This window comes from Pundamilia nyererei, unplaced genomic scaffold (genome assembly GCF_000239375.1).
Source record: "Pundamilia nyererei isolate P.nyererei 1_Seehausen unplaced genomic scaffold, PunNye1.0 scaffold00033, whole genome shotgun sequence".
NCBI classification, from domain to species: domain Eukaryota; kingdom Metazoa; phylum Chordata; class Actinopteri; order Cichliformes; family Cichlidae; genus Pundamilia; species Pundamilia nyererei.
The window spans coordinates 2,092,506-2,110,790 of record NW_005187434.1 but is presented as its reverse complement, the minus strand read 5'-3'; the positions used below and the strand labels follow the sequence as shown (position 1 = coordinate 2,110,790).

General features: G+C 44.0%; 2 protein-coding genes across 2 annotated transcripts; one reads left to right on the top strand and one right to left on the bottom strand.

Annotated features, from left to right (window-relative positions):
• The first annotated feature begins 1,610 nt into the window (after positions 1 to 1,610).
• snrnp200 (small nuclear ribonucleoprotein 200 (U5)) lies at positions 1,611 to 15,447 on the top strand. The gene is made up of 44 exons (XM_005729467.1): positions 1,611 to 1,913; positions 2,132 to 2,295; positions 3,195 to 3,366; positions 3,456 to 3,648; positions 3,729 to 3,784; positions 3,869 to 3,967; positions 4,076 to 4,228; positions 4,319 to 4,418; positions 4,506 to 4,642; positions 4,723 to 4,800; positions 4,919 to 5,092; positions 5,225 to 5,362; positions 5,448 to 5,603; positions 5,695 to 5,865; positions 5,952 to 6,145; positions 6,248 to 6,371; positions 7,173 to 7,322; positions 7,423 to 7,665; positions 7,760 to 7,948; positions 8,043 to 8,240; positions 8,332 to 8,484; positions 8,568 to 8,648; positions 8,812 to 8,895; positions 9,043 to 9,149; positions 9,233 to 9,351; positions 9,440 to 9,594; positions 9,796 to 9,985; positions 10,076 to 10,249; positions 10,378 to 10,538; positions 10,653 to 10,880; positions 10,966 to 11,157; positions 11,281 to 11,459; positions 11,564 to 11,715; positions 11,837 to 11,945; positions 12,048 to 12,156; positions 12,235 to 12,424; positions 12,511 to 12,675; positions 12,780 to 12,901; positions 13,001 to 13,144; positions 13,869 to 14,045; positions 14,136 to 14,296; positions 14,412 to 14,493; positions 14,587 to 14,679; positions 14,761 to 15,447. Exons 1-44 carry the CDS (start codon positions 1,869 to 1,871, stop codon positions 14,908 to 14,910), a joined length of 6,411 nt encoding a protein of 2,136 aa, XP_005729524.1. The 5' UTR covers positions 1,611 to 1,868; the 3' UTR covers positions 14,911 to 15,447.
• On the bottom strand, positions 15,230 to 18,193 carry ciao1 (cytosolic iron-sulfur assembly component 1). Its single transcript, XM_005729468.2, has 7 exons — positions 17,754 to 18,193; positions 17,493 to 17,641; positions 17,289 to 17,400; positions 17,112 to 17,200; positions 16,813 to 17,014; positions 16,658 to 16,724; positions 15,230 to 15,877 (listed from the first exon to the last, which is right to left on the bottom strand). The coding sequence occupies exons 1-7, from the start codon at positions 17,890 to 17,892 to the stop codon at positions 15,643 to 15,645; spliced, it is 993 nt and encodes a 330-aa protein (XP_005729525.1). The 5' UTR covers positions 17,893 to 18,193; the 3' UTR covers positions 15,230 to 15,642.
• Positions 18,194 to 18,285: the final 92 nt, after the last annotated feature.

Below are 18,285 nucleotides of genomic sequence, written 5' to 3'. Positions count from 1 at the left end.
GTAGTAGGCTTTCGAGCCTATACAGCTTGGAGTAAGACAACATGCATGGAGAGGATGATGTAGACAAAATACTCATTTGCCTAATAATTCTGCACTCCCTGTACAGTAGTATGGTATTTATCAATGGGCTATCACATTAAGTAGTACTATACTGTGCAAGTGGTGGTACAGATGTCTACTATGGTAAATCAGTATCTGATACACAATAGCAGTAATAATAATAATAATTACTAGTAGTTTTAGTAGTGATAGTGAGAAGGACATTATTTTAGTAGTATTAACACTACATGACTCTTATGAAATGATTCCAATTTTACAGGATGTAAGCATGATAGACAATATAATGAAGTTAGCGCAAAAAGTGTGTTTGTCTCTTTGTTGTTACAATGAGTCTTAGCAATAAGTCTTATATCAATAGAAGGCCTGTTTATTTCTCCTTAAATGGTGTCACATTTGCAAGGAAAATGTATTTGTGGGTTGAGGATCAGAGTTGAGCATGTGGGTTCCACCCATGAAAAACTTGCCAAATCTTCTCCGCCAGTGCCAAACAATGTACTCTGTTGTGGGATGGTGTCTCATTCTTCAACCAGCATTTGTTGCAAGTTAGGCATTTGTGGTTGTGTTGGTCATTTTGGCATGAAGAGAGCACCCAAAGCTGATCCCACAAGTGTTCAATGGGGCTGATCTCAGGACTGCAGGCAGGCCATTCCATCCTTTCCACTCCCAAATTCTCGAGGCAATCTCTGATAATGGCAAGGGTTGTCATCTTGGAGTTTGATCCCAGACTGTGGAGATACACTGGTTACGTAATCTCATCTTAATATCTCTATGATGATTGCCTTTATGATGATAGGTCTGTTACGCTATCCTGCAGAAATGAGCATAGCAGTCACTTTAAATCTATGAAGTGGCACTGGCAGAATCTGGACTCATCGCTGAACAGAACATTCCTGCACGTGTCGCTGACATCAGCGCAAACAGGCCTAATGGTGAAGGGCAGTCATGGGATCCTCCCGGCAGCACTATGAGACCAGAGATTGCCTGTCTTCTGATTTTCTGAGTAAAGTGCTGTCGGCCATATTCTCCTGCAAACCATGACGGCAAATCTAAAGAATAGCGCCAACAGTTCCTAAGTGCTACAACAAAATTGTCTTGTGCCGTCGTCTTCTTCAGATGCCCACTTCTTTGCCTGTTTCTGACATCCTCCATTATATGGAACTTGGCCTTCAATTTGGAGATGGTACAAGAACTCACTCCAGATAATGCTACAACTAGGACACCAGCTTAAAGTTGTCCTATGGCACAGGCTCTATCCAGATGAGTCAAATGTGCCATGCTTGGAGCAGACACCAACTGACTGCTGTAACAGGGTCCATGCTCACAGGTGGTGCTAATCAGCGTCTGACTGTCAACACCTGATTCTGGGGTACCAGATGCCAAAGCTAAAAAAGCGAAAGAAAGAAAGAAAGAAAGAAAGAAAGCTGTTAGCAGAGGAGATTTGGCAAGTTTACATAAGTTTATATACCTATGAATACACCTAACAATAGGACATCGAAACGAAATAAACTTAGCCTGCAGGGGGCGCTGCTCCTTTGCCTCGCTGATCCTGCTCTGACCTTTGACACCGGAAGAGGAAGAGCGCGGCTTGTTGTGCGCTCGTGTTAGCGGTGCTATTGTAACGTATGGGAAACGCATTTTGTTGTATGAAACTCGGACTTTTCAAAAACTGGCTAATGCTACAAGTTTAATCAGTGCACTCATGTTCACAGCGTCTCTTTAAGCAGGCAGAGTGAGGTCGACTCTGTGGATAATAACAGTCAGTTAGCCGTTTCACAAAGTGCGCTAAAACCTGAGGGAAAACCAGCACCATGGCGGATGTTACTGCTCGAAGCTTGCAGTACGAGTACAAAGCGGTGAGTGTATTTAGAGTGAGACAAAAAAATAAAAACAAAATCAGAGGCAGTGGTCGATATTCTGTAAAGTTATCAGGAAAGGTGTTTGGATTGTATTGTTTTTAATTGATATTTCTCCTTGTTTAGCTAGCCGTAGTGCTAACTAGCGCTTACTTTAGCCTGTTGCAGCGCAGACTGATGTGTCTCATAATCATACTGTTTTTATGCCGAACTCTTAGAACTCTAACTTGGTGCTTCAAGCCGATCGCTCTCTGATCGACCGCACCCGGAGAGATGAGCCCACCGGTGAGGTGCTGTCCTTGGTCGGGAAGCTGGAGGGGACCAAGATGGGTGACAAGGCCCAGAGGACCAAACCTCAGAGGCTGGAGGAGAGACGAGAAAAGTCAGTGCATACAGCTACATATATTGTTCATGTGAAGTTAAAGCAATACATACTTTATATACACTACCGGCCACTTTGAAGTTCCTTTTCCCATTGTCATTAATGCAAATGTGCAATAGCTAATTACATGCCAGCAACTCAGTGCATTTAAGCATTAAGGCATAGTCAACCTGCATATCAGAATGAAGAAGAAAGGTGGGGTGATTTTGAACATGTCTGAGTATGCAGAAAAGCATCTCTGAATGCACAACATATATGGATGGTATTATTTGGGGTAAACAACATGAAAGCAAGACTGCTGGTGGTCTAATAGTGTAGTGAATCTTTTTGTTTAAGCATCCCATTATAATTGCAGTGTACCTTAATCTGACAGCTGTTTATAGCAGGATAACACACTATGTCACAAAGCTCAAATAGTCTTAAACTGGTTTCTTAAACAAGTCAGTCCAATAGAGCACCTCTGGGATGTGGAGGAACAGGAGATTTGCATTATGGATGATGTATAGTTGTCAAATCTGCAGCTACTGTGCGATGCTGTCATGTCAGCGTGGCCCCAACTCTCTGAGAAATATTGGCTTTAACTTGTTGAATCTATAGTTTGAAGGCAAAACTGGTTGATTTAAAACAAAACAAAACAATCCGGTATTAAAAATCACTTCATTAGTTCCACGTGACAACTTAATTTTGAAAAACTGAAAATAAAAGCATGGGGAAGAATAGCTGTCAAGTTTGATATGTCTTCAAGGCCATTCTCAAGAAAAAAGAGAAAAAGTGAACATATGTGACATGCCTTGGAAGATGTTTGCCACTCAAATGGCCAAACATGGCTCTGCTGTTAACATATGATCTTTTTTTTTTTTTGTTAATCTTTTTTTTTAATTATTATTATTTTTATCCAGGAGAAGAAAAAGAGATGAAGACAGACACGACATTAACAAAATGAAGGGCTTTACCCTTCTATCTGAAGGCATTGATGAGATGGTGGGCATTGTGTACAAACCAAAAACCAAAGAGACCAGAGAAACATATGAAGTGTTACTGAGCTTCATCCATGCTGCTTTGGGAGATCAGGTCAGCGAACGCCACAACTGCTTTCTTGAAATATTCTGTTTCTGTTACATCTTGCGTGTTTTACTCACTATCTCATTACATTTTTACAGCCGCGTGATATTCTCTGTGGAGCAGCTGATGAAGTTCTGGCTGTGCTCAAGAATGACAAAATGAGGGACAAAGAGAGGCGACGGGAAGTAGAGCAGCTTCTCGGACCTGCTGATGACACGCGCTACCACGTCTTAGTCAATCTGGGCAAAAAGATCACAGACTACGGGGGGGACAAAGACTTGCAGAATATGGGTAAGCACGTTCAAAGTAACTGTAGAATCCATCAGTTTTCCCTAAAAATATTCATTATGTGCGGTATTTTCTATCCACAGATGACAACATTGACGAGACGTATGGTGTCAATGTTCAGTTTGAATCTGATGAGGAGGTGAGGCTTGCGGCTCTTAAGATTTACAGCTGAGCACATTGATTGATGAGTTTGGTCACTGACTTTTCCTGTCTTAACATACAGGAAGTTGATGAAGACCAGTATGGCGAGGTACGAGATGAACACTCAGATGAAGACAGTGAAGGAGTGGAGGCAGCTGTGGATTCCACTCTCTCAGCTAATGTAAGTTTCCATTAATGGCATTACTGTATTAAGCCCATGTTTGTATTTAGTCTTTGTGAGATATTGCAACTATGCTGCACAGTAACTAATAAATTACCTTTCACTTAGCTCGGTGGTGCGGGTGACGTGATGACAGTGAAGAAGAAAGATTTACATCCTCGAGACATCGACGCCTTTTGGCTCCAGCGTCAGCTCAGCCGGTTCTACGATGACGCCATTGTCTCACAAAAAAAGGCAGATGAGGTCTTAGAAATCCTCAAGGTAGGTTTGTGACGTCCCCTGTGTTTTTGTTTGTTTAGAGTAGGTAAGTTTGTGTTTGTCAACATCATTCTCTCGTCTCTTATTTTACAGACCGCCAGCGACGACAGAGAATGTGAAAACCAGCTGGTGTTGCTGCTCGGCTTCAACACCTTTGATTTCATTAAAATCCTGCGTCAGCATCGTCGCATGAGTAAGTCTGCTTTGTTGAGTGAAACTGTTACAGAGCTAATGTCTTTGAAAATGTACTGATTTCTTTCTCTTCCCCCTTGACACACAGTCCAGTACTGTACCATGCTGGCAAGTGCTCAGAGTGAGGCAGAAAAGGAGCGCATCATAGGAAAGATGGAGTCTGATCAGGAGCTGTCAAAGATTCTCTACCAGCTGCAAGAGACGGAGAAGGAGGATATTATTCGAGTAAGGAGGCTTGATTGTGAGATTATGTGAACTCTTTGTGAGTCTCAGTTTGTCACATTATTTATTTTTGTGTCCTTTAGGAAGAGCGGTCTCGCAGAGAGAGAGTGAGGAAGTCCCGTGTTGATGACTTGGAAGCAATGGACATAGACCATGGAGAGGTATATAACACTTTCAGTATATTAAGTACAAATCATCCTGTCAGGAACATTACTTGTTGTCAGTTTTCTTTTAGACATTTCTAAACGGCATAGGAAAATTGTCCTTTCTGTCCTACAGTCAGTGGCCCCTCGACAGCTGCTAGACCTTGACGACCTGATTTTCAGTCAGGGGAGTCATTTCATGGCCAACAAGCGTTGCCAGCTGCCAGATGGCTCTTTTCGTAAACAGCGCAAGGGCTATGAAGAAGTCCATGTACCTGCCCTCAAACCTAAACCCTTTGCTGAAGATGAGGTTTGTCAGTTATGTTTCTTCATGGGAGCATTTTAATTGTCCAACTGAGCAGCAGCTAAGGAAAAATAATAGTAATAAGTAGCATATAACTGTGTTAGGATCCTACAGTCAGCACTGTTTTTGTGTCATCAGGTACTTGTTCCCATTGAGAAGTTGCCCAAGTATGCCCAGGCTGGATTTGAAGGCTTTAAAACCCTGAATCGCATTCAGAGCAAGCTGTTCAAGACCACCATGGAGACAGATGAGAACCTGCTAGTCTGTGCTCCAACGGTGAGCACGCTTTGTTAAAGCCAAAAGTGTGTCAGTACTTTGCCCCAGCTGGATTTTGTCTTATGAGTTTGTGTTGTGCACACAGGGAGCCGGTAAGACCAATGTCGCCCTGATGGCAATGCTGAGAGAAATTGGAAAGCACATCAACATTGATGGAACAATTAATGTGGACGACTTCAAAATCATCTACATAGCCCCCATGCGCTCTCTAGTACAGGAGATGGTGGGAAGTTTTAGTAAGGTGAGCCTTGTCTGTCCTGCGCGGCTTTCTTTGCATACTTGACCATCATCAGGGAGCACAAATCTGAAAACCTTTTCCATCCTTTTCCCAGCGTTTGGCAAGTTATGGCATCATAGTGTCCGAGCTGACGGGAGACCACCAGCTCTGTAAAGAGGAGATTAACGCCACTCAGATCATTGTCTGCACTCCAGAGAAATGGGACATCATCACTCGTAAAGGTGGTGAACGTACCTACACCCAGCTAGTGCGCCTCATTATCATAGTAAGTGAACAGTTTTGTCTCTAAAAAGAGCAAATGTGCTAGTTGACTTGGCTTTTAATGATGAACAATTTAATGTGGGTGTTCAGGATGAAATCCATCTGCTGCACGATGACCGTGGACCTGTGCTGGAATCTCTGGTGGCGAGGACCATCCGCAACGTGGAGCTGACCCAGGAGGATGTGCGTCTGCTGGGCCTCAGCGCCACACTGCCAAACTATGAAGACGTGGCTACCTGCCTGCGTGTCGATCCTGCCAAAGGGCTCTTCTACTTTGACAACAGGTGTGGTGCTTAAGCAAAAAAAAAGTTTTTATGATGATTTCTATGAACAGCTGTTTGTTTGCTCTTCCTTATTGCTTATTACTGTACCGCTTTTCTCTGTAGTTTCCGTCCCGTGCCCCTGGAGCAGACTTATGTTGGTATCACCGAGAAGAAGGCCATCAAGCGTTTCCAGATCATGAATGAGATTGTCTATGAAAAGATAATGGAGCATGCTGGAAAGAACCAGGTGAGTCCTGTTTGACTTGTTCTTCCAAAGTGATATAATTCGGTGACCTGAATTAGCCAAGCGTCATCTCAGATGTGTCTGCTAAAATATGTTTTACTGCCAACTGAGCTTTGTAAATGCTACTGACCTCATTTTAATTAGACACCTCTTTATTTTTTTTCCTATTCATTTATTTATTTTTGCTGGATAAGCACAAAATTAGATTTTTGAAACCGGGGACTCCTAACACTGTCTTCTCTGTCACAGTCTGCACTTCGCCTCTATCGTATAAACCTCTTCTGCAAGAAAACCACAACTCCTGTTTTTGTTTTTTTATCATTTTTGCCCTCCAGTGAAAAACAAGACATTTGACATTGTGCTGCTTTCATTGTTGTTACTATGTAGCTTATGTTATAAATTGATCCCACACTCATGTTTCCATATCCATGCATTTTACATCTGCCCTAAAAAGCGACAGTTCACTCACTGTTAAGTGATCAGTATATCAAGATAAAGGAAAGAGGTGAAGCCCAACAAAATATCAAGAGGAAGTAGATTTCCATAGATAAACCTGCAGGTTACTACTCTCTGTAACTCTCCTCTCTGGCTCCCAGAGCTGGAGGGTCGAGGTCCCTCTAAACCCGGGCCTCCTTTCAGCCCTGTGTCCACACAGACCTTTCCAGTGTGTAGGTGCTCTTGTGTGTTTACACACAGGGAACTCACAGGTTTTGAATGCAACTTCTTACTTCAGTGTTGTTTCTCTAAAAAATCTACAGCACTGCGTTACCAAATCTGAAAGCCTTACTTTTTTCCTCCCATCAGGTTCTAGTGTTTGTCCATTCCAGGAAGGAGACAGGGAAAACTGCCAGGGCCATAAGGGACATGTGCCTGGAGAAGGACACTCTGGGTCTTTTCCTCCGAGAGGGTTCTGCATCTACTGAAGTGTTGAGAACTGAGGCGGAGCAGTGCAAGGTGAGCAAATGTCATTAACTGGAAACGTTTTTTTAAAACTCTTGTGTGGTAAATGCTTTTAATACCAGAACTGAGTGCTAAATTTAACCTTCTTATGCAGAACCTAGAGCTGAAGGATTTGCTCCCATACGGCTTTGCAATCCACCACGCTGGTATGACCAGAGTCGACCGTACGCTGGTGGAGGATTTGTTTGCCGATCGACATATCCAGGTTCTGGTGTCTACAGCTACTTTGGCTTGGGGTGTCAATCTGCCTGCACATACTGTCATCATCAAAGGGACCCAAGTGTACAGCCCAGAGAAAGGCAGATGGACTGAACTGGGTGCCCTGGACATTTTACAGGTCAGCCCATCCTTTCTTGTTATCAAACATAGTAACGGCTGCTTTAGTTTGCAGCTTCACTAACTCTATTTATCGAAAATGTGTTTGATTCCAGATGCTTGGTCGAGCTGGCCGTCCTCAGTATGACACCAAAGGAGAGGGAATCCTGATCACGTCTCACGGAGAGCTGCAGTATTATCTGTCCCTGCTGAACCAGCAGCTGCCCATTGAGAGTCAGATGGTGGGCAAGCTGGCTGACATGCTCAATGCAGAGATAGTACTGGGAAATGTGCAGAATGTAAAGGTGAGTGTCCTGAAATGTACATGTAGCTATTTAAGACAGAAGGATTTAATTTTCCTCATTGCTTTAAGTTTCAATTTCTCAAATTTGTTATTAGGATGCTGTGAACTGGCTTGGCTACACGTATCTCTATGTGCGCATGCTTCGCAACCCCACCCTGTATGGTGTTTCTCACGACGACCGGAGTACAGACCCCCTGCTGGAGAGGCGCAGGATGGACTTGGTGCACACAGCAGCCAACATCCTGGACAAGAACAGTCTCATCAAATATGACAAGAGGACCGGCAGCTTCCAGGTATGCACATCTCAGCTGAGTGTTGGTCGTTTTATTCTTGGTTGTAGATATACTGATTAGAAGCTTCACTTTTTTGTCTCTTCACCCAAAGGTTACAGACCTGGGCCGCATTGCCAGTCACTTCTACATCACCCACGACTCAATCCAAACCTACAACCAGCTGCTGAAACCGACGCTCAGCGAGATCGAACTCTTCCGAGTGTTCTCACTGTCCTCAGAGTTCAGGAACATCACAGTGAGAGAGGTATGCTGACCCCCCACACAGCAACGATGGTTTAAATATTATATCTAAAATTAAGAAAAGTAACATACAGCTTTATCTTGTAGGAAGAAAAACTGGAGCTTCAAAAGTTACTGGAAAGAGTTCCTATCCCTGTGAAGGAAAGCATTGAGGAGCCCAGTGCGAAGGTAAAGACAACCAGTGATGGTGTTTATGAAACGCAAAATATGATCTGCTTGGTTTCCAGCAAATGCACACCGTGCTTTTATAAAGAGAAACATTACTTAACATTTGGAGTGGTTTGCAAATTGCAGTAAATAATACTTCCTGTGCTTTGTGTTCTCATTTCAGATCAACGTGCTGCTCCAGGCATACATCTCTCAGCTGAAGCTCGAAGGCTTTGCTCTCATGGCTGATATGGTGTATGTAACACAGGTACAGAAACGGCGTACTTCCGTTATTGATTTACTTTTCCATGTTTCCCTATATGCTTATTTAAAATTTTTATTTCATTTTAGCTTGAAGGAAAAGTCCCAGGCTTGATATAATTCATAGAAATTTCCTTGTATATTCTTCCTGCAGAGTGCTGGGCGATTGATGCGGGCCATATTTGAGATTGTGCTAAGCAGAGGCTGGGCTCAGCTCACAGACAAGACCTTGAATCTCTGCAAGATGATCGATAAGAGAATGTAAGCTCTTTCTTCACTCCTAGATTAACACTGCCTTTGCTTGGTCAAAGCTACAGGCATCTGATACTCTGTCCTCTGTGCAGGTGGCAGTCCATGTCTCCTCTGCGTCAGTTCAAGAAGCTGCCAGAGGAAGTGATCAAGAAGATTGAGAAGAAAAACTTCCCATTTGAGCGACTCTACGACCTGAACCACAACGAGATTGGTGAGTTTCCTTCCTCTGTGTTACGGTTTCTGAATTTTTTCCTCAGCCTGGAGAGTAATTAAAAACCTCCTGGATGTTTGGTTTCTAGGTGAACTGATCCGAATGCCAAAGATGGGGAAGACTATTCACAAATATGTCCACCAGTTCCCCAAGCTGGACTTGGCCGTTCATGTGCAGCCCATCACTCGCTCCACACTCAAAGTGGAGCTTACAGTCACACCCGACTTCCAGTGGGATGACAAGGTCAGGACTTAGATCTATAATGGGATGCTAATCAGACAGTTTTTCCAATACTGTTGTACTCCGGGGGGGGGGGCAAAATCAGGGTATTGGTCCCAGTATGTTGACTGCACCCTTAATCCCTGAAAAAAATGATCAGCCCAGAGAACACACTGAACTCTCTTTTTTTCTATACTCCTGACTTACTTTCGTTTTCCTGTTTAGATTCACGGGTCGTCTGAGGCTTTCTGGATCCTTGTTGAGGACGTGGACAGTGAGGTCATCCTCCACCATGAGTATTTCCTCCTCAAAGCCAAGTACGCCCAGGACGAGCATCTTGTGACTTTCTTTGTCCCGGTGTTCGAGCCTCTTCCACCGCAGTACTTCATCCGTGTGGTCTCAGACCGCTGGCTGTGTAAGTGCTTTGATTAAAAAGTGTCATAGCTTCACATTACAATCATGTCAGCATTTTAATTCATGTTTGTTTCTTTTGTTTTTCCCCAAGCCTGCGAGACTCAACTCCCAGTATCTTTCCGTCACCTTATCCTACCAGAGAAGTACCCCCCACCCACTGAGCTGCTGGACCTGCAGCCTCTTCCTGTCACTGCCCTCAGGAACTCTGCCTTTGAGGCGCTTTACCAGAACAAGTTCCCCTTCTTCAACCCCATTCAGACACAAGGTAGAGACTACATGCTGTTCTCCTTAATCCAATTTCATCGTCATTTAAAAGTTGCTTCCCCGTTAGGAACAGTGGTCTGTTTTCACAAAATTTTCTTCACTCATGTTTTTTTACTTTTACTCCCGCAGTCTTCAATGCTGTGTACAACAGTGATGATAACGTGTTTGTGGGAGCTCCCACCGGCAGTGGAAAGACCATCTGTGCAGAGTTTGCCATTCTGAGAATGCTGCTGCACAGTGCAGAAGGTCGCTGTGTCTACATCACCCCAATGGAAGCACTGGCTGAACAGGTCTGAATTAAATTAGATTTAGGAGTGCACCTATGAAAACTGGCAAACTGTTTTTCTTCCAGCGTGATTCTGTTAGATCTAAAACTGACATGAGTGTGGTTATCCTTGTCTCAGGTGTTTATTGACTGGCACCAGAAGTTCCAGGACATCCTGGACAAGAAAGTTGTGTTGCTGACAGGAGAGACTAGTACTGATCTGAAGCTCCTGGGAAAAGGTGACATTATTATCAGTACCCCTGATAAATGGGACATCCTGTCTCGTCGTTGGAAGCAGAGGAAGAACGTCCAGAACGTCAGCCTTTTCATTGTGGATGAGACGCACCTTATCGGAGGCGAAAATGGAGTAAGAACAGAATACTACTTGCTGCTGCACTTTTGTGTGTGTGTGTGTGTGTGTTGTGTTAATGGATTTTGTTTCTTGTCATCAGCCTGTGTTGGAGGTCATCTGCTCCAGGATGAGATACATCTCTTCCCAGATTGAGCGTCCCATCCGTATCGTGGCCCTCAGCTCATCTTTGTCCAACGCCAAAGATGTGGCCCACTGGCTGGGCTGCAGCACCACAGCCACATTCAACTTCCATCCCAATGTCAGACCCGTGCCTCTGGAGCTGCACATCCAGGTCTGTAAACAGCATGTTAGTCAACAAAAAGAGAAATGTATTTCTTAAATTGATCAGTGCTCACAGCCAAGAAAGTACCTGTCAGGTTTCTGATTGGCTGTCAATCTTTTACTGTTTTTCTAGGGTTTCAATGTGAGTCATACTCAGACTCGCCTGCTGTCCATGGCGAAGCCGGTCTATCACGCCATCATGAAGCACTCTCCCTCGAAGCCAGCCGTGGTTTTCGTCCCATCCCGCAGGCAGACTCGCCTCACAGCGATTGACATTCTCACTTTCTGTGCTGCTGATGTGGTTCCTCAGAGGTCAGTCAGCACGTCGAGATTTTCACCTTAGACAAATTCATGAAAATGATGCCAGCAACACCATCTTCACACTGTGGTCAAAGAGTAAATGTCTGTCTCTGCAGGTTCCTGCATTGTGCTGAGAAAGACCTGGCTCCATTCCTGGAGAAAATAAATGATTCTACTCTGAAAGAGACTCTGGCCAATGGCGTGGGATACTTGCACGAGGGCCTCTCTGCAACTGAACGCAGAATAGTGGAGCAGCTCTTCAACTCAGGTATGACTCACTTCTGCTGCACTTTGTGCTGGACAGGTAGGTGGTTTTTAGAAAAGGGGAAAAAACAACATTGAGACTAATTTTTTATTTATTTTTTCCTTCTCTTCTTCTGCTTTGACAGGTGCTGTTCAGGTCGTCGTGTCCTCTCGTTCACTGTGCTGGGGCATCAACATCTCAGCACACCTTGTCATCGTCATGGACACTCAGTACTACAATGGCAAAATTCACGCGTAAGGCATCTTCTGTTTATACTGGCTTTTTTTTGTTATATGAAACATATTTAATGAAGGTCACTCTGCTGGTGATGTTGACTTTTTGCTTTCTTCTATCAGATATGTGGATTATCCCATATATGATGTCCTCCAGATGGTGGGCAAGGCAAACAGGCCAATGCTGGATGATGAGGGGCGCTGTGTAATCATGTGTCAAGGCTCTAAGAAGGTAGACAGACCTCAGTCACTTCTGGCTTTGAAACAATGACTGTACAACAGAACAAACCACTTTGTTTTTTCTTGATAGGATTTCTTCAAGAAGTTCCTGTACGAGCCGCTGCCTGTGGAGTCTCACTTGGATCATTGTCTCCACGACCATTTCAATGCTGAGATCGTCACCAAGACAATAGAGAACAAGCAGGATGCTGTCGACTACCTGACATGGACATTCCTTTACCGCCGTATGACCCAGAACCCCAACTACTACAACCTGCAAGGTGAGTCCCGTCCTTCAAAGGGAATAACCGACTTATACTTCGGATGTTGGGACCATGTTGAGCTGTGGCTTCTGTCCTCCTGACAGGCATGTCACATCGCCACCTGTCTGACCACCTGTCTGAGCTGGTGGAGAACACATTACACGACCTGGAGCAGTCCAAGTGCATCAGCATCGAGGATGAGCTGGATGTAGCACCACTCAATTTGGGCATGATTGCTGCCTACTATTACATCAACTACACCACCATCGGTTTGTGCTTGCACTTCCTGGATTTTTTGTATTTGTGTCATCATTCCTTCACGTATGTGTTCAACTCAAGCCTAACTGTGGTGCTTTGCTCTTGTGTCGTACAGAGCTCTTCAGCATGTCACTGAACGCCAAGACAAAGATCCGCGGCTTAATTGAGATCATCTCCAATGCTGCCGAGTATAAGAACATTCCCATCAGACACCACGAGGATGCACTTCTCCGACAGGTAAAGAAAGTGACGAGACTCAAAGAGAGCAGCATTAACACATCTGCAAAAAGACACCAAGATGAAATAACACACTTTTATGTGCTCTTTGCATTTCAGCTTGCACAGAAAGTGCCCCACAAGCTGAACAACCCGAAGTTCAATGACCCCCACGTGAAGACTAACCTGCTGCTGCAAGCCCATCTCTCCAGGATGCAGCTGAGCGCTGAGCTCCAGTCAGACACCGAGGAGATCCTCAGCAAGGTCCAGTTTTTTCTCTGTAAAGCCTAACAGTTATGTTTCTGGATTTTTATCCATCTATATGTTTTTGAACAAGCTATTACTTGCACAAAAAGCACACATATAAACAGAATGTGTCTTAAAAAGAATGAACAAAATCGCCAGACCAGCACATCCAAAAAGACAACAAACAAACAAGGAAATGAGCAAGCTTCCATATTTGATACATAGGAAAGAAATTGCTGCCAGGTTTCAAAAAACAGTTAGGCTGATGTTTTAGTAAAACAGTTGTAAAAAATACATGATGTCCTAAATCCACTGTACATGTGATGGAGGTGAGGAGTCCTCTTACTGTAGGATGAGCCTTCTTATCACATGAACAAAAGACGGCTTGTACCCTGTTCAGATTCACATTTCAAGGGCTTACACCAAAACATTGCTGTAATAGATTTTAGAAAGCATTTAAAAATTAGACAGGTAAATTTGTTAATTTTGGATTTGACTGAAATATATGACAAAGGCACAAAAAGACTTTAGAATGATCCCATAGGGAGTGGGTTAGATCATGAGATCACTGTAAATCAGTGATTCCCAAAGTGAGTGCCGTGAGTGAAATTCAGTTTTAATTCATTTCAATTTTACTTAAACGCCAAATCACAACAGCAGTCGCCTCAAGATGCTTTATATTGGAAGGTATATTTGTACACTTAAAGAATATGTGTGTGTGTGTGTGTTGTCTTTTTTGTAGGCTGTCAGACTGATTCAGGCGTGCGTTGATGTGCTGTCCAGCAACGGTTGGCTGAGTCCTGCACTGGCTGCTATGGAGCTGGCTCAGATGGTCACTCAGGCCATGTGGTCCAAGGACTCGTACCTCAAACAGCTGCCATTCTTCACCTCAGAGCACATCAAGCGCTGCACAGAAAAGGTAAAATGATCCTAGGAAAGTCTGACTCTCACTTTAGTGTAGATGAATCTCATGCTGATTGAACGTGCTTCCGTTTCCTTTGCTCATAAGGGAGTGGAGAGCATCTTTGACATAATGGAAATGGAGGACGAAGACAGAAGCGCGTTGCTGCAGCTCTCGGATGCCCAGATGGCCGACGTGGCTCGCTTCTGTAACCGCTACCCCAACATCGAGCTGTCGTATGAAGTGGCAGAGAAGGACAGTGTCAAGAGGTACGTGTACAGTCTGGCAGCAGCACTTTTCGCTGCGTTTCCTGGAAATGAAAAATTACATTACAAAATTGCACAGATGGGTGGGAAATTGATCTCTTTCCATATTTATTCACAGTGGCAGTCCAGTTCTGGTTCAGGTTCAGCTGGAGAGAGAGGAGGAGGTAACGGGTCCAGTCATTGCACCGCTCTTTCCCCAGGTTAGTACTTTTCAAACATCTCCATGACGTATATATTTCTTTAATTTTCACCTTAATGACCAACTCTTGTGGAAATACTTGTCATTGTTATAGAAACGTGAGGAGGGCTGGTGGGTGGTGATCGGAGACCCCAAGTCTAACAGCCTGATCTCTATCAAGAGGCTGACTCTTCAGCAGAAAGCAAAGGTCAGTGAGTCATCTTGTAATAGCCCGAAATTATGTTTTAACCACCAGAGGCCTCACTTAGTTTATGTCCCTCCACCGCAGGTCAAGCTGGACTTTGTTGCCCCGGCGATGGGCATCCACAACTACACCTTGTACTTCATGAGTGACGCATATATGGGCTGTGACCAGGAGTACAAGTTCAGCATAGATGTAAAGGAGGCTGACAGTGATGGAGACAGCGACTCAGACTAATCAGAGACTTGATTATTTTCTTCAGTGGTTCTCTGATAGATCGCGATCAGTAGTTTTCTTTTTTTGCTGTAGATATCCAACCTGATTGAAATTTCTTTACTTTGACTCTGCCATTACCATCTCTGCTCTTGTGAAAATAATGTTTGTTTTCAGTTGCTTCTTAGTTAAGTCCTCTAAATGATGCCAGTCCAAGAATATAGTGTACAGGATCTGTTTGTCCACATGTAGTACAGATACATGGCTACCCAAGCCCCAGTCTGTTTTCAGTATAAGAAGTTTAACACTTTGTACTTTTGTGTCAGTTTTGGGATCTGACAAAAATGTAATTGGCCATTGTGGATTAAAGAAACACATAAATCCTGGGGATGGTGCATCCTTAAACCAGGTAGGGTGTTTAAAAACAACTGTCCGGTTATATTTTGGATTGAAATCATTTTATTATAAAATTTAATCCTTGGACTGGTTGAAGTGTTTTACTATGATGTGCTGTCTGAAATGCTTTTGCAATAAAAAGGAGAAGAAACATTTTTCACTTTATTTTATAGTTAAACATGTTATTTCTATTAATTCTCAGTGGCGCTGCTACTCAAAGCACATGAAGCAGTATTCTCAGCATGGACACAGATGAGCGCTGATGTCAAGCAGAATCCTGATGAGCTATAAAATAATGATCTGTGGTGAATGCCGCAGAAAGTTCCCAATTTAACGCGCAACTATGCACTCCAGGGATGTTCATTCCTCTTCTTGGAACTTCCAAATGGCAATTTCTCCGTTATCGCTGCACGAAGCCAGGAATCCCGCCTCCTTTGGGTTCCAGGACACACAGTTAACATCTTGGTTGTGAGCTCTGGCCACCTGAGCAGCCAGTGAGAATACCGGCTCCTCGGGATTGGCCGTCTCATCCTCCTTGAAAACTCGCACTGCGTCATCACCAGAGGCAGTTGCTAAAGCGCCAGTCAGCCGACACCTGCAGAAAGATTTGGGTTCACTGTGACGTCTAACAATGACAAATTCATGAACATGGAGACCACATCTTTGGAATTTCTGGTGGTCAATTAACCTCCACTTCATGTTTGCGCATAATTTCTAGACACAGAGCAACACATATTCCTCAAATGTAACCATACTGCATTGTTATGGAGAAATTACAAGTTGTGGAACAATTACCCCGTTGCTATCGCAAGTCGATCTTAAATGTGACGACCAGACTAAAGGTCAGTAAATTCAAGCACACATTCAGCTGAATTCTGTTTTCTTACACCCACCAATTCAAGTGCATAATCCTAACTACAGTTTTTCCTCAAAAACTGCCATTAATCTGTAGCTACTGTACACAGATAGCAAAAGTTGGATCCATCCCAGTCTTTTTCTTATCTGGGTATGCTGCTGATTGTCAGGTGAGATGTGTGCTAATTTTTGTCTTATTGCAGCCATCTGCTGGTAGCCAGCATTTGTGAAAGGTTATAAAACATGTATGATCCTTCATATCTTTAGTCTGAAGGTGAAAACACAAATTGCCTCCACACCACATGAATGCCCCGTCCTTTATCATACTATATATCTAGTTTAGAAGTTTATGAGAATGCATCAATTCGTTGGAAGATGTAATTACACACTAATAAATGTATATTTATCAGCACAATGGGGATTTTTTTTTCCCATTAAATGACTTCAAACAATGACTGATTGCACCTTTAATGAATGACTGAAGCATTCCTACAAGAGTCTATTAAAAAAATAGTCTTACCAGGAGACATCATACACCGCTCGTCCATGGTACCCAGACAGAGTGCAAACACACTTCCACGACAAATCTTAAACAGGAGACCAGAAAAAACATACGCATTACTGTCGATATTTTTATTACCACATTGATTTATGATAAAACTAATGCTGACTCACCCTGTCCACTTTCAGCTGGATACTCTCTCCAGATCTTCACAGTGCGGTCATCGCTGCACGAAGCCAGCCTCTGACCATCTGCATCAAAACACAAACTCCACACTGTGGACGTGTGTCCCTGTAAGGTGGCCCGGCACTCCCAGTCATCATCCTCTTCTTTGTAAAGGCAAATGTTGTTGTCATAGCTGGCTGAGGCCAGGAGCTGTACAATCACATGGTGAGTGCAGGGTCACGTGGTGTTACAACAGGCGATGGAAAAAAAAAAAACATTCATGTGGACAGGTCCGAATGAGACCTACCTCCTGGGTCGGGTGCCAGACAACGTGCTTGACATCTTGCGTGTGAGAGTTCACAACTGTAACACATTCATACTCGTCTTCTTCATCCACTGCAGAGCAGGAAGAGACATGGTCAAGTTTAGAAACAGGCAATGGTGCAGATCAGTATGTGCAATTTAGGCGCTCTTTAACACAAACCTTCCCAAACCCAGACGCTCTTGTCTCGGCTACATGTGGCTAGAAGATTCCCTGAAGGGGCCCACGCCACGCACTTGACCTCGTTTTCGTGTCCTTCCAGCACAGTCAAACTCTAGGAGACAAAGCGTGGGTAACAATCTGCAGAGATGCAGCATTTCTAAGGCATGCCATTTAACACACTGAACAGGAGACCTGTCATCTGACCTCAAAGTCATCGTTCTTCTTTTTCCAGATGCAAGTGGTAGCATCAAAGCTGGCAGAGGCCAGATAATTCCCACATGGAGACCAAGCCACTTTCCTCACAGTGCGCTGGTGTCCATCCTGCAACACGTTCTTACATATCCAGGAGTCACCTGAAAAATGAGAGCCAGGTAGAGGGGTGAAGGATGTCAACTACTGTACTATAATGCTTTATTATGCGACTGAGGCTGGGGGTGTCTGTGGTTCAGTTCACGGAGAGCTCACCTTCTTTCCCCCATATCCGGATGGTCTTGTCGCCCCCACATGAGGCCAGAAGCGTCCCGTTGGGGCTCCAGCTGACGAACCAGCAGCGGGAGTCCGGGTGTGCGCTCAACCTCTGAACCAGGGACAGAGCCTCCTTCATGGTCGAATTGGGGAAATACTTCCGAGTCGTTGTCACTGACACTTAGCCGAGAAACGAGACAGGAAATGGCCCGAAACACCAAAAGCAGACAGAGAGCAGCAGCAGCAGCACTACGTAAACCCTAAACCACAGTCAACACCCAGGGCACGGATACAAAGAATTGCCGTATCTGCGATAAACACAGCCTGTAACTAGCACCAAACAACAAAGTGCATAAGTTCACAACATCAGCGGTGACCAAAATGCCGCCATCTTTGCTTATATAGTCCCGCGCTGCATTGTGGGTTGCAGTTTCGTGGTCTTATTTTTTTTTTTACCGTCGGCAAATTTCACGTAAAAAACAATTACTTGAAATTTACGGTGTTTTATTTTATGTTGTATTTTATTGTATGT